General features: G+C 43.3%; 1 protein-coding gene across 3 annotated transcripts in view; it reads right to left on the bottom strand.

Annotated features, from left to right (window-relative positions):
* The window catches only part of LOC144147170 (5-oxoprolinase), a 69,868-nt gene that overhangs the window by 6,070 nt on the left and 50,002 nt on the right, over positions 1-13,796 (bottom strand). For all 3 annotated transcript variants that reach the window (XM_077679243.1, XM_077679251.1, XM_077679254.1), the window contains 6 exons: positions 10,257-10,431; positions 8,690-8,799; positions 8,114-8,335; positions 6,544-6,678; positions 3,018-3,167; positions 804-878 (listed from right to left, as the gene is read on the bottom strand). In XM_077679243.1, the coding sequence (XP_077535369.1) occupies positions 804-878; positions 3,018-3,167; positions 6,544-6,678; positions 8,114-8,335; positions 8,690-8,799; positions 10,257-10,431 (867 nt within the window). The remainder of the gene's footprint in view (positions 1-803; positions 879-3,017; positions 3,168-6,543; positions 6,679-8,113; positions 8,336-8,689; positions 8,800-10,256; positions 10,432-13,796) is intronic.

Raw genomic sequence — 13,796 nt, 5'->3', positions numbered from 1 at the left:
GCTTGTGTCATGCACGTGGAATCACAGCATTATAAAAATAGGAGCAAATTTTCCATTTATTGTTATTTTGAGCCTCGCAAGAGTTACCAATGTGGTAGCAAGTTTTACTGAATGAATAATAATGATTAGCTCTCTAATTTTTTTTTTCTATCCTGTAGCAAGTAATAAAGCATCCACTTTTCTTAAAGCAGGTTAATTTATCAATTTCTGTAAAAAAAACAGCACTTTTTTCCTCTCAGATTCCCAAATGACCCGACTAATTTTCTATGGGAGCATTTCTTTGGTACTTAGACTGAAAATTTTCAGACTCTCTCCTTCAGCATGTAGTGGTCTCTGCTCCTTCCCATTACATCCATTCACCCAATGTGATATGGAATCTTGCAATGCTTTATTTTTGTTTTGCCATACATTGCATGCACTCTTATCTTTTTTTTCACCACAGGCTTTTCAGTGTTGTCTATTATCCACTCATCAAAGAAGCACTAGAAATCTTTTGGCAAAGCATTAATTATAGAGGCACTGCTGTGACTGAGCCTAAACGAAGTCTTGCCCGAATTCATCTCACCAGCTTGCCATTGAACACACTTTTTTCACCACTGTTTGTTCATGTTCATAGGAGCCTACCCCAGCTGAAAACTTTCCCTCACCAGACCTAACCTTCTTGAATTTTTACAGCTTTTGCAGCAATCATTTTACATGTGCAAGCATACAAAAAAAACTTCAAAAAACAAGTACTCAATACCTTTATTATAAACACAAGAGGTTTTGACTACCATAAGAACAAGAAGAAAGGTCAAACTCACTGCGCCAGCACCACCACCAATGGTCTCGTAATAGCCCAGAGTCTCATCTCCAAAAGTTATGTTGTTCATACACCCCTGTGGTAAATAAAAATACAGTTTTTTTTCAATAAGCTGGAAAATGCTTCCAATCACCCTACCATGCAACACTTGATATGAAAGTTTACCCAGCTGTATATATATTAACACAAAGATAGCCCCAAAATGGGACATGACAAGATGCCCATTGATAAATGTGCAATTATACTACATACCAACAAGCACAGAAGCAAAATAGACATGTTGGGCCTAATAAATAACTGCAACAGTATCAACAGTATTAAGTTTTTGTTCCTCCTGATCCCACAAAATACTGCCAATATGTATAAAAGGTCAAAGTTACTCTTGCATTTCCATTTCATTGTGCATTACACGCCCAAACTCTATGCCTAGATACTTGCGAGTCATCTATCTAGCAGTGAACACTGGCTAAAGGTACAGTGCTCAAAATGGAGGCCAGACATGACAGTCAAGAGTAGAACTTGTGCTTTACAAATAGACACGAAATGAGCTGCTGTAGATGAGCATAAGAAGAACTAAAGCACCTAAAAAACACGGGGGGGTTGTGTTGTCAATGCAGCAAAACAAAAGTCACTATGCTTTAACAACCATGTGCTACACTTTATGCCAGTTGCATTCTCTCTTTCCTTTCTTGTTTGCCTTGCTGGTGGAGTAGCAGTAGGCTACTGCCAACGTGGGGATCGAAAACGAACTCCTTCATCTGCTGGCACCTTGAAGAAACAATAGCTGCGACATCTGGGATTAGAGTACGTTTAATGTGTCTCCTCGTCTCCTATTTATAACCTATTTACACAAAGTTTTATAGACCTCTATTAACACAAAAACACTGTTTGCAGTCCAACTGGGAAACAGCAATTTCTTGCCGTTGCATGTGATTGGTTGCAGTTAAAATGTCCACCCCGGGTTAATTTTAGCCAATCGCCCGATGCATTACCGCCTCTCTCATGTCGATCATTTGTCGGCTGCACTCGATGCGCCTTCTCCTCGGGTCCCAGAGTTCTCGGGGTCAAATGTCGACGAGTCATAAGAATGCGGCTCTTAGTCAGTGATTACAGCGCTGAGCTGAAAAGCCTTTAACAACAATGGCCTGTCAATCTCTGCCACCGCGGCTTTCAATTGTTTGAAGGAATGCCGCAGGTGCCTTTTCCACCTACGCCACAGTGACCAAGCGCTAAGCTCCTGCAAAACGCTGTCTTTGGCATTTGCTCGCAACAACAATTGTGAGTCTCCTCAAATGTGTGCACCGCACCAGCATGGGTCCTTAGTACATCGGTGCCTAGTTGCCCTGTCCCGCAACACCGGCCAATGAGTCAAGCCTTCCGTCGCCCCCTCCAACTTCTATCTTAGTTTGCAGTGGCTGGCTGGGGGTGTCCCGTCCGTGTGGGCAGGGGGACAATAAGGAGGCATTCAGATGGCTGCGTGTCCTTTGAACCCAACAATGCCTTTCCTTCTATTTGCTGGTCGGTTGATACAATGGCTGGAAGGCGCTCCTATGCCCCCTGCCTCATATGAACCATACCTGCACGCCCATGATGAACGACAACGGTCATCTGTTTCACACAAGGGGCTCGTACCAAAAGAAAGTTTCGTATCAAAATCGGTCATCAGATAGGCAAGAAAATTCTTTTTGCCATTTACTGTACATTTAAAACATTAATGGATTTAACAGTGCCACCTTTAATCAGGCCCTGCACACCCCACAAGCGTTAGTCACCAATTGTGCAAACGGATGCTATTTTAATTTTATGCACACAAGTTCCCATATCGCTTCCCACCGTTCGGTGTGAAGTGATTGATGATTTGATTGACTGTGGGGCTTAATGCGCCGACAGTACTCAAACGATGAGGCGCTTGATTGAGTGATAACGCGCCGATGCTACACAGGCAATGAGGCGTGCCGTAGTGGAGGGCTCCGGATTAGTTTTCACCTTTCTGGGGATCTTTAACGTGCGCTGATACCTCGAACACATGGGCGTTTTTGCTTTTTGCCTCCATCAGAAAAGCGGCCGCCGCAGCAGGGAATCGAACCCGCATCCTCGTGCTCCTCCTATGTCTGGAGTATAGCCACAACACTGCCCTGTCTCTCTTGAAAGCTGCTGATCACCAATGCAGAATTAAAAATAAAGAGAAACACACAAGATGAGAACTGCAACTTGCCTGTGATGCCGCACAAGTGTTGAAAGCGTGGAAGATGACATCGACCACCCTCTGTGATGTGAGCACGTTGCCCCCAACGACAGCTGCATCTGGCGAAGGGTTGAGCAGCGAATTATCCGGAAGCACCACTTGGACTGGGGCAAGGCAGCCCTGTGCGCCAAAATTAAGTCCGCAAGTGAGTTCACTATGCTCCAAGGCCTTTGAAAAAAGTTATGCCTGGAAAAATCTACATGACTGGCATATAATTACCAATGCATTATTACAAAATAAATGAAAAAAGACAATTAAAAAGTGGTTTGGTCACAAAAATTTTGAAGATGCTCTGTTATTGCAACATCACGTATGTATCCTCAACTGTACACCAGAAGTATGCATGAAATTATTCAAAACCAACATGGCCAGTTGCAGCAAGTTTTTCCAGGTACTGCTCGCTTCAAATGTAGACCTTTGATTCACTATGTTTACAGCTCCTTGTTGAGCCAGGGGCATTATTAAGTCCCTAAAAGTGCAAGGGGTGCACACTGCATGCGCTTTTCTTTTTTTTTGTTCACGGCATATTATAAGTGAAAATATTTTGAGTACATTCTAACCATGTATGCTTTCTCATTGTAAGCAAATGAAAAGAAACTGCTTTAGGTTGTGCATAATGTAAATTGGCTCTATTGTAAAACATTTCTTTTTATGGCACATCCCATCCCATTTCCAGCAATGCACCAAAGAGGCAGCTGTACTGGCAGCTGCAACGTGATGTTTATGAAGTTCTATGGCTCAAATGAGTAAAATGACTAAAAATGGGTACAACGGCAGTTTTGCTACAGCACTGAAATAACTGCCCTATAAAATGATTCATTTAATTACTAAGTGGGCAAACCATGTGCATCTGCTTTTAACACTATGCAGAACATGAGGAGCTGCTACAAGAATGGACCCTCAAGTGTTGATTTCATTTTTGCAACAATCATCTGTTATTTGATTGATTGATTGATTGATTGTAGAGTTTAACATGCCGACGCAATGCAGGCGATGAGGCGCGCCGTAGTGGAGGGCTCCGGATATGTTTTGACCACCTGGGGATCTTTATAAAACGTGCGCCGAAATCTCGTACACACGGGCGTTTTTGCTTTTCAACTCCATCAGAAAAGCGGCCGCTGCGGCTGGGAATCGAACCCGCGACGTCGTGCTCAGCAGCACAACGCCTTAGCCACTAAGCCACCACGGCGGGTGGCCGTATTATATTATGCATTCATTTGACGATAAGCAATTCTGCATTCTGCATTCATTTGAAGATAAGATCCAGCTGGCAAGAATAATTCCCAGCTAGAAATATCTATGTTTTTCTGGCTGGATTGAGAAATTCTAGGCAGAAATGAGAACTCCAAGCTGGGACAATGTCTCGATCTAACTGGAAATGAAAGATTGAGATGGAAATGGTGATTCTAGCTAGAATTGATGGCTCTAGAGACGAATGACTCCAGTTAGAATGCATGGTGTTTGGCTAGACTGGTTTATTTTCCAGTTGCGAAAATATATACTGCTCTCTCACACATTCTCCCCATTCATTCTCGCACATTCTCTCTATACCATTCTTTCGCACATCTCCCCACCCCTTTTCCCTCATAACTGCCAAGTGTGTGACCCTGCCCTTGCCACCTACCTAGTCTTCTCCTGCCCGCATCACTGCCCCACCTCTGAGCAGTGGGTGTCAGCTCTGACCAGCTCAGCATTGGTGTGATAACTTGCCCTGGTAAAACGAGCACTGGAATCGGTGCAGGCCTGCAGCCTCTTGGAAATGGGAGGCTGACCACTTCCCCTTTCTCTCAAGCTCAAATAAAATGTTTAACCACCACTACCTCTATCAGAAAAACAACTACCGTGCCAATATCACCCAGTGCCTATGTGAAAGTCTGACAATGTCATTCATAGCGTGCAATACCAGTTTTAAAAATACGCTAAATAAAATATTGCTTCACAACTAATAAAAATAAGTCCAGTTTCGGGTCATCATATGCAAAATGGAGTAAGAAGCTATATGTGCAGTAAAAATGTTTCCAGTAATGCAAGGGCAACCAAATTCGTTTATGTATTGAACATGTTTTAGCCCGACATCGATAAATAGTGCGTGAAAATTATGGCAACACCCATTGAATTTAGTGTGCTTGTGATTTAAAAATGGCTCATCACGAAATCCAAGCTTGAAAGCCACTGTTTTGTCCCAAGAAATAGCGTAGAATTGAGTTATCGTAGTGGGCATTGTGTGAACGTGTTCTTAAAGAAGCCATGAAGACAAAATGCAAGTTTGTGTTATTTGAAAGATTTCGTGTTTTATAGTGCCCCCAGCGCTTGTCCGAATGCAAACGATGCTTTATTCACTGAGAAATTAATCAATTTAGGTAAAAATTTTGATTTTCCCGCTCAATCGTGCGTTTTCGTGGTCCCAAATGACATCACAGGAACCGACTTCTCTGCAGCCTAGGGTCCCTTGATTCACGCATACGCCATACAGGGTGAAGACACGTATGCGCTGGCGCCGCCATTTTGGTCCACTCGCTCGCTGACGAAACAAGTCATTGTATCAAAACCGTGCTAAAATTATCGCCGCAACGGGGTTACCTGGCGAAGTTTGAATCATCTTATCTGTTTCGCTTTGCTGGGTCTCGTGGGAAACGAGAACGACGTGTTGTGCACGTTGACCCAACTGCAGCGGCACAGGACCGTTCAAAGGGTGTCTCCACCCTGTACGTTGGTGCTGGCACTGAGGTACTCGCGCATTTGTTTACGTTACTGTACCTAGATGGCGCCACCATACCGTGACGTGTCGTTTTCTGCCTTTTTTTTCGTTCTGGTAGAAAATGGTTTCTTGAAACATAGTGCTCGCTCGACAAATATGTTCACGTAAGACACCGTCGCGTCAATCAATCGGCCAGTGTCGTCTGAGACAACCCCAAAGCCCCGCAGTTCTGTGCAGCTAAACAAGCATAGTGCACGCAGTACCAACAGCACTACGAAGCGGTACTTCTATGTTTACATGTGCTTTCGTAACTTACACTTACCACCATTCTTACGGCTTTAAAAAGAATGTGCCCTAAATTTAAGCGCAAATAGCTCGTTCGGCAAGCTTGTAAGCTCTGCCTAACTTGCGTTTGCTTTTGCCGGCCTCCGCCAATCGCAGAGCATTCTCGTGTGACATCATAGGTTCTGTTGCGGGAAATGAGCTGGTGGGTCGCATGGTCATTCCCTTTTTTCCTAATTATGTAGCTTATTTGAGCGAAGTTTGTGTTAAAAGTGGTGTCAGTATGGTTTTAACGAGGCAATCTTTCGAATGAACCAAACTTGTGTTTTCTCTTCATGGCTCCATTAAACAATTAAAACAAGGAAAATGCTCAGGCAAACGGCATAGTGGGAGCTCAGTGGCTCCAGCATAGGCGTCTGAGCTAGAGTCTACTGAAAACGAATTTCTCAATTGTTCAATTAACTGCCACATTAGTGGTCACAGCAACTAGGCTGAAGAAATTTGAGAAGAACAAACCTGATTGAGGGGCAGATCATGTCCTACCATGCAGCGAAGACAGTACAGTACAGCTGACAGAGTCACTGCTCGGGGAGCGTTCAGGTTGCCGTGCACTTCCCGGCCTGTACCCGAGAAGTCGAACACTGCTGATCCCTGGAAGCAGAGCAACCACTGATAAAATCACACAGTGGTGCACTTTGCATCACCGTCATAATTTGACGTGTTTCCTAATAAGCCATACAGTGTGCTGTACAATGCATGACACTAGTATGTTCCAGTAATGAGAATTTTAGGCGAAACCCAAGTAATAACCGTAATCTGAGCAGCCTCATATAAGGCAATCATAAACCTTTGCAATTATTTTATTGTCCCCTCAGAAATTGCCATAATTCCCTCCCCAACCAATATAAACACGATAATGCATGGGCACACAAAATGAGAAAAGTAGACTAACACACATAAAGTTAAAAAGCTTGTTTAACATGTATTACATTGCCTATTAGTTGTAAACTTGTTGCTATGTATGCCTCAAGAACCAAAAGCCCTGCTAAGATATCAGTTAGTATTGCCCACTGCTAACACAACCACTAGTGTTCTTCGCAGTGCCGAGCTCATTTAATGAAGGCTGGAGCAAATTAAGTTTCACAGTGTGCAATCAATCATCCCACTACTTGCCGAGCAAGAACGAGCCAGCTTGGTTCTTGCCTGCCATCTACTGTACTTTTTTCTGAGACAAAGTAAACATCCCTATATTGTTAATAAGCTACCAAGCTATACTTGTGGGTACAGAGGAGCCTGCTGGCCGTGGAGAGGCGACTACACGCAACTGAACTCCCTAAACATTATGCACGAACGCACAGGGCTGCAAATCACCCACTGCGGCTCTTAGAGCCGTCACCTTCACAACGAGTGCTATGGCAAAACAGCTTGCCTACACGCCACGCTACTGGTTGTAACAATTGAATTTAATTAGCACAAGCCAACATAAGAGGAAAAAGCATATAATTAGAGGCAGATGTGAGACACCAAGCACTCCCTGCACTTTAATTAAAGCATTCAGCGTGCTTGTGCCTCAGACACCAGGTTCACTTAGTGTAAAGCATACAAAACTTGCAGACCATATATTCTTCACTGTAATACAGCAAATATTGAAGCTTGCTTCATTCCCTGCTGCTCTATTAAGTGGCTCGAAGCATGACTTTTTCACACAGTCTAGCCACAACAGTTATTGGCTGTAACAGCAACATTTTGTGGCACGAATTCAACACTGCTGTAAGTGAACCTCTAGTTTCGATTGGTTTATTAATATAAAGCGTTTATAAAGGTTCCTTCATCTGTGCTCTGTTGATTTTCTACCTTCAACTTTGTGAATCTGGCTTCTTACCAGGCAGATAACATGCACAAAACTTCGCATAGTGCAGTTTTGCATAGTGCAATTATACTGGTAAATTTTGCTATCTTTTTTTTTTCCAGAGCTGCTTGTATGATGGCAGGCAAATGAAAACGCCCGCCCGAAAGGGAAACTTTCTCTACACAGCCCAGCTCCTACACAATGTAGGAGTCCGTGCACTTGGGCAGACGGCAATACCTCTTTCTCGTTGAGGCTGACGGTGAGGCAGATGCGGGAGCCATCGTCCATGCGGTCGCAGGCATACAGCTCTGCCTTGCCCAGCTTGGAGACAGCTGTGCGGGCCACGCTGCGCAGCAGGTCCCGAATGGCCACCTCAGCATTGTCCTGCACGTAGCCCATGTAGGCCTGCACAGCCTCCAGGCCGTACTGGTCGATCAGCTCCTTCACCAGCGTGATGCCCTGGAACACACCAGGCCAGCCACATGGCAGTCTCAGACGGTAAGGCCCCGCAGAATCTCAAAATGCTCGAGCCCTTGCACCGAACTGTTTGTGACCACCCCTTTACCTGACTAGCCACCCCTACTTATTCAAGAAGAGAAAAGTTCAAGTTGGTACTTTACGTGCCATAATTATACCTGGTGCTACACACGCCAAAGGTGTGGCTTTGGCACAATGAGTGAAATTCTCAGTTGGGACATCAATTTTTTTTTTCTGAGGGGGGGGGGGGGGGGGAATTTTGGTAGCAGCTGCTGTGCTGCAGATACATGCTTACAGAAAGCTTGAGAGAATGAGAGAAAATCTTCTATCACATACTTTTTGGTTTGCTGCAATCTGGGCTTGTAGATCAGCCAAATTGTCACGAAGGTTGCGAGTTCCACTGCAGTTTGGCAGCGCAGACGGGGCATTCAGGGCATCGGTCAGAGCTGCACAAGCAAAGCAGGCAGGTGAAACAACAGCACGCAAACATGGCATGGACCAGTGGGAAAAAAAAAAATCAGCCAGTAAATTGCTTTGGTCAGTGCTTCTGCAAGAATCTTGTGCATCAAAAACAACAACAACAAAACAAAACATGATGCAAAAGTTTCCAATAGCTTTTCTACAGCAGCCTAAGTTGATCCCTTTACACATCACAGCAGCACAAAGACACAGTACAGTGTTGCTATAGACTACTGAAATAATAAAAAGGTGCAGAGTTTAGGGACACAAATTAGGGATTGCTGTATGTAAAGAAAGGTGATGGCTGCAAAATGTTACAGTACATTTTACTTTAAAGTGGCATTAATGCTACACAAGTTATGCGCACCGTTGGTCTGGTGTAATTAATACTAATACAAAAAATGCCAACATAACTTCTGTGCCCAGTCCAGCTGCAGCTGAATATAAGGAATGGCAGGGCAAACAGTTTGAATCAGTATAATGGTAACACAAGCCTTCACTACAGCAATAGGTGCAGCAACAGCTTTCACACTCCAGTTTCAGAAAATAAAGGTTACGCTACATGAAATAAATTAACCTAGATTATGCAAACACTGCTAGTTAAAAATTGCGAGATACTTTCATTAAGAAACATGCGATTTGCTAGCAAAGCTGGCCATACGATTCTGCAGTACAGCATTTATAAGCTTTGTATGCTCACTGAGGGCTATGATACCAATACTGCTCTTCATGAGACACAGTAATGCAAGGAGCAGGATCAGCTTAGTGTTTTTTGGCAGACACGAAAGACTGGCCGGGATAGCATTTACTGCGAAAGCTAAATACTTGAATAGCCAATCATAAATGAGAGCCAGGCAAAAATGAGGGCAGTGGCTAGCTGGAATCAATGACCAGATAACGAAGCAGGTAATTCTTGATCACCATGCTGCATTTCTCATGTCCAAGCAGGTTTTAACTGGCCTAATTATAACTTTTTGTTCCTGAACACATAAATGATGGCACGTATGCTTATTTAACCATTGTTACACTGACATGGCCTTGTGAGTGGAGCAATTTCTAGTCTTGGCCCAAATGCCAAAGCTTTTCCATCTATTTAACATCAGGCATGTTCACCTCACTTCTCAAATGCAAATTTGTAACAGGAACCTCACTTTGAGGCTAGGGGAGCTGTCCACATGTCAACTTCCAAGACTGATAGATACATTCCAAAATAATATTTTTTTACAGAAAAAGATTTGGGTGCAACCCTGTGTACATAAGAATGAGAAGTTCATTGCCCGCAATCAGAATGTGAATGGTAGCTAATCACTCATGACCTATTAAAGACGACTACAATAATTTTAATTAACAGTTAAACCTCGTAACAGACTGAACTCTTTTCTTTCAGCATTTAACCGGCTGCACGACTATCATTTACCTCGCATGAATGAATAAAATCATTTACCTTCTTGCTGAAAAACGCCCGCCTGCACAATCTTGAAAGAGACAAAAGTGGCGCCCTCCTCGAGAATGGAGTGTGAATCTGCTGGCATTGAGCCCGGTGCTTTGCCTCCAATGTCAGCATGGTGGCCACGGTTGGCGACAAAGAAGACGGGTCGTGGTTCGCCTTTGTAGAAGACCTGAACACCAAGAGTGCTCCAGGTCAGGACAGATGAGCACCATCAGACACACAGGTGCCACACACAAAAAAATAAAGATTGATGCAAAAAAACAAAAGAAAACTTTATGCGCTGAATTTCATGGGCTATGAGGCGTGCCGCAGTAGAAGGCGACGGATTTATTGAAACCACCTGGAAATCTTCAATTTTTTTTTGCATTCACAGCTCGTAAACGCTTAGGTGTACTGAGAAGTTTTTTTTTTTAATGGTTACAACAATTTTACGTGATTCAGTTGATGTGCCTAATATCACAAAGCATTGTCTGCTAGTTAAACTTCCTGTTGGTAGATGGCAAGGCAATACAAAACTAATGTGCACTGAAATCTCAACACACAGGCATGCAGGTCAAACAGGGATGTCGAACACCAAGGGCACACAACTCACCAAAAATAATTCATTAATTAACTTTGCCTGCCACTGCATTTGTAAGGTCATGTTTCATACGCAAGTGCTGGTTTGCTACACGCCCAGCTTTCTATTTTCACCAACATGATTCGCGTTGCAGCCCAACAAGCTTTAATAGAGTGAAATGTCTGTTGCAATAAATTATTGCAATGGCAGGGTTACCACGACATCTTCAAACAAAAAAATTAATGACAATTCAAAAGTTCTTACCAGTATTGAAGGGCAAAATACTACTACAATTCACAGGATTTTGGGAAACTAGTGCTTCGACAAGAAATACTGTTCCTTGCATTGGACTGTGTCAATACTTCTATTTATTAATCTAGACAAGCTTGAATTTTCATTCCATTTCTGGTATTAACCTCAGCAGAATTTACAAAGCCTATTTGAAATTGCGCCCGCAAATCATGGTGTGGAGTACAACAAAACAAATGACAAATGGAGACATGACATTGCCTAGCTTATCATATCTTACAAAACGAGGAGCATTCACCAAACTGGTGCACCAACGTTGGTGTGCTTGCGCCCTAAGGAAGCTTTATTATTTAAGGCCAGCATAATGCAGCAGCTTTCATTCATGAATGGTGCTTCATGCCTTGGCTTTACAAGCCAGCTTCACTTGCAAAGCTGGCTTTCTTTCACTAAGTAAACCAGATTCGGCCGAAATTTCAGGAATACAAGAAGACTCAAGGCTCAAGAAGTTGCAAGGGCACTTTATGACCTTGTCCAAACATGGAGGGTACTTAAGGATTCGAAGGGGCTGCACAGACCATGTTAGGTAGTGGCCATAGAAAAAAATGCTTTAATCACTCTAGAGAAAAAAATGTCAAAATGCAACTCTTCTAAATAGCGTGTGACCCACCACTCCTTTTGTTTAAGGTGTGCAAAAATCAAGGTTATGAGTGCAAACCAAATTCGAATAACAACTGGCTGTAAATCAAATCAAAATTTTTGTTTTAATCTCCTAGAGATCCTAAACATAGCCATGAAAAAAAAAAAAAAGGCAAAGATAATGCAGGCAGTTAGGACTCTACACACTCATTACACATCTGAGCGTACATCCATCAGTGCCTCGATAAGCAAACTGACACAAAAATTTACACAGTGGAACCCCGATAATACGATTTTCAAGAGACCGCGCAAAAGCGTCATATGACCAGGGTGTCGTATGATTGGGGTACAGGTAAATGCCACCCTAGTAGATGGTCTCATGCGACAGGTGGGCTAAGAACTTATTTATATTACCAGGGGTGAGACAGCTGAGTCGGATTTGTGAGCAGTTTTTGGAGCAGCGGAATCTCAATTTTGGAGCAGAAGGAATTTGATTTGGAGCAGAACAACAACATTCATTATGTCACCTTAGGAGCCTAAAAAATTAAATTTTTGGCAACTCAGAGGGGAGAAGTGCACTTTTTAAACGGTTTTGAAGGTACATAACACTGAAACAGAATTTCAATAAAGTTTTTTTTACCAGAGTATCATAACGTACGAACAGCACTGCCTTTTTACAAACCATTTTTAAATTTTTAGGCTCTATACACAGACAGCGTGGAGTGCCGTTGTAAATATCAAATTGAAAAACTAAGCAATCGTAAGGCATTTTATTATCGTGAATGCCGATATTAGTATTTTCGTAATCCGAGACTCGGCTTTACGCACAAGTGGAGAGCCACGGCAAAAGTTGCGCAAAGCGAGGTGACAGTCGCCGCACCCCAGCAGCCCCCCCATTTAAAATCCCCAATGTGCAAGGTCACTACGATTTGAGTAGCGTTGGTATGTTCAGCCACCTCCCTTTTGGCATTAAATTTCACTTCAGATAGATGAACCATTGTTACTAGCGTGCAATAATAGCCCGTCCCACTATCGGAAGTTGATTGAACATTTTGCGGCTACGGTGCCTCGATTCACGCGCGTCGCTGTACGGCGGCGCTAGCATCGAGGCACCCTATTCGCGGCGATGTAGATGCGGCGCCACTTTTGCAATGTCAATCATCCCAGTCCCACCGCTCACAAGCTCGCTTTTGTGAAAGGCAGCAATGACTCAGCTTTCTATAACACCGCAGAGTCCGAAATTTCAATTCCAGCACGCACCGCGCCTCACACTCACGGCCGAAACACGGCTTCGCGTGCACCACGTTGTTTTTGATGAACTCCCGTGTTTCGAGTGGCGCAACTCCGCACAACAGATCAAACGACTAATGTAAACCACCATAACCAAAACCACGGTATAAATCGGCGCAGAGCACTGTTTGTGATCTATGCGCAACTGCTTCTCTTGGCGGCCATGTTTTCCAATCTTCACCCTACTGAGATGGCGGCGTCCAGTAATGTTGTCCCGAAAATTGCCCTTTTTCATCAACTTTCACATGTAGTTTTCCAGCTGAGACACCATAAGTATTTTTTTTACAGGACTTTGCAATGGTTCTCGATGGGACACCTCCTCACAGAATATAAAATGTGCAACCCAACATTGTGACTGTCGGAAAAACTATCTCGGGAACAATTTTATGGGTTTTTTATTTAATGATCAATCAAACCTGTACAAACAGCACAACATTGGAGGTGCTCGAAAATTATGCCTTCAGTAAGCATTTTTCCCCACTGAAACTGACGGGAGCATTCAAATCCTTGGCTCTCAGATGGTTTTGGAGCAGTTTGGTGCAATTTCTGCAATTTCCATGCTTTTGGAGCAGCGTGGCGCAGGAAAACAAATTTTTATCGAAACTACGCAATATGCGCAGCTGTCTCACTTCTGATATTACTATATGTAGTGCATTCTCCCGTAATTTTTGAACCCCCAACTGAAATCCCAATTTTAGGGAAAAAAAAAAACCCAATTTCCTCTACACAAGCTTGAACACACTTTGGTGCTGACTTATATAAAGTGATCTAGCCTGACTGCTCAGTATTTCTAGAATTTG

This window comes from Haemaphysalis longicornis, unplaced genomic scaffold, assembly GCF_048455015.1.
Source record: "Haemaphysalis longicornis isolate Haplotype H1 unplaced genomic scaffold, Haemaphysalis longicornis Haplotype H1 scaffold_1, whole genome shotgun sequence".
Classification (NCBI taxonomy): domain Eukaryota; kingdom Metazoa; phylum Arthropoda; class Arachnida; order Ixodida; family Ixodidae; genus Haemaphysalis; species Haemaphysalis longicornis.
This window is presented reverse-complemented; position numbering and strand designations above follow the sequence as displayed.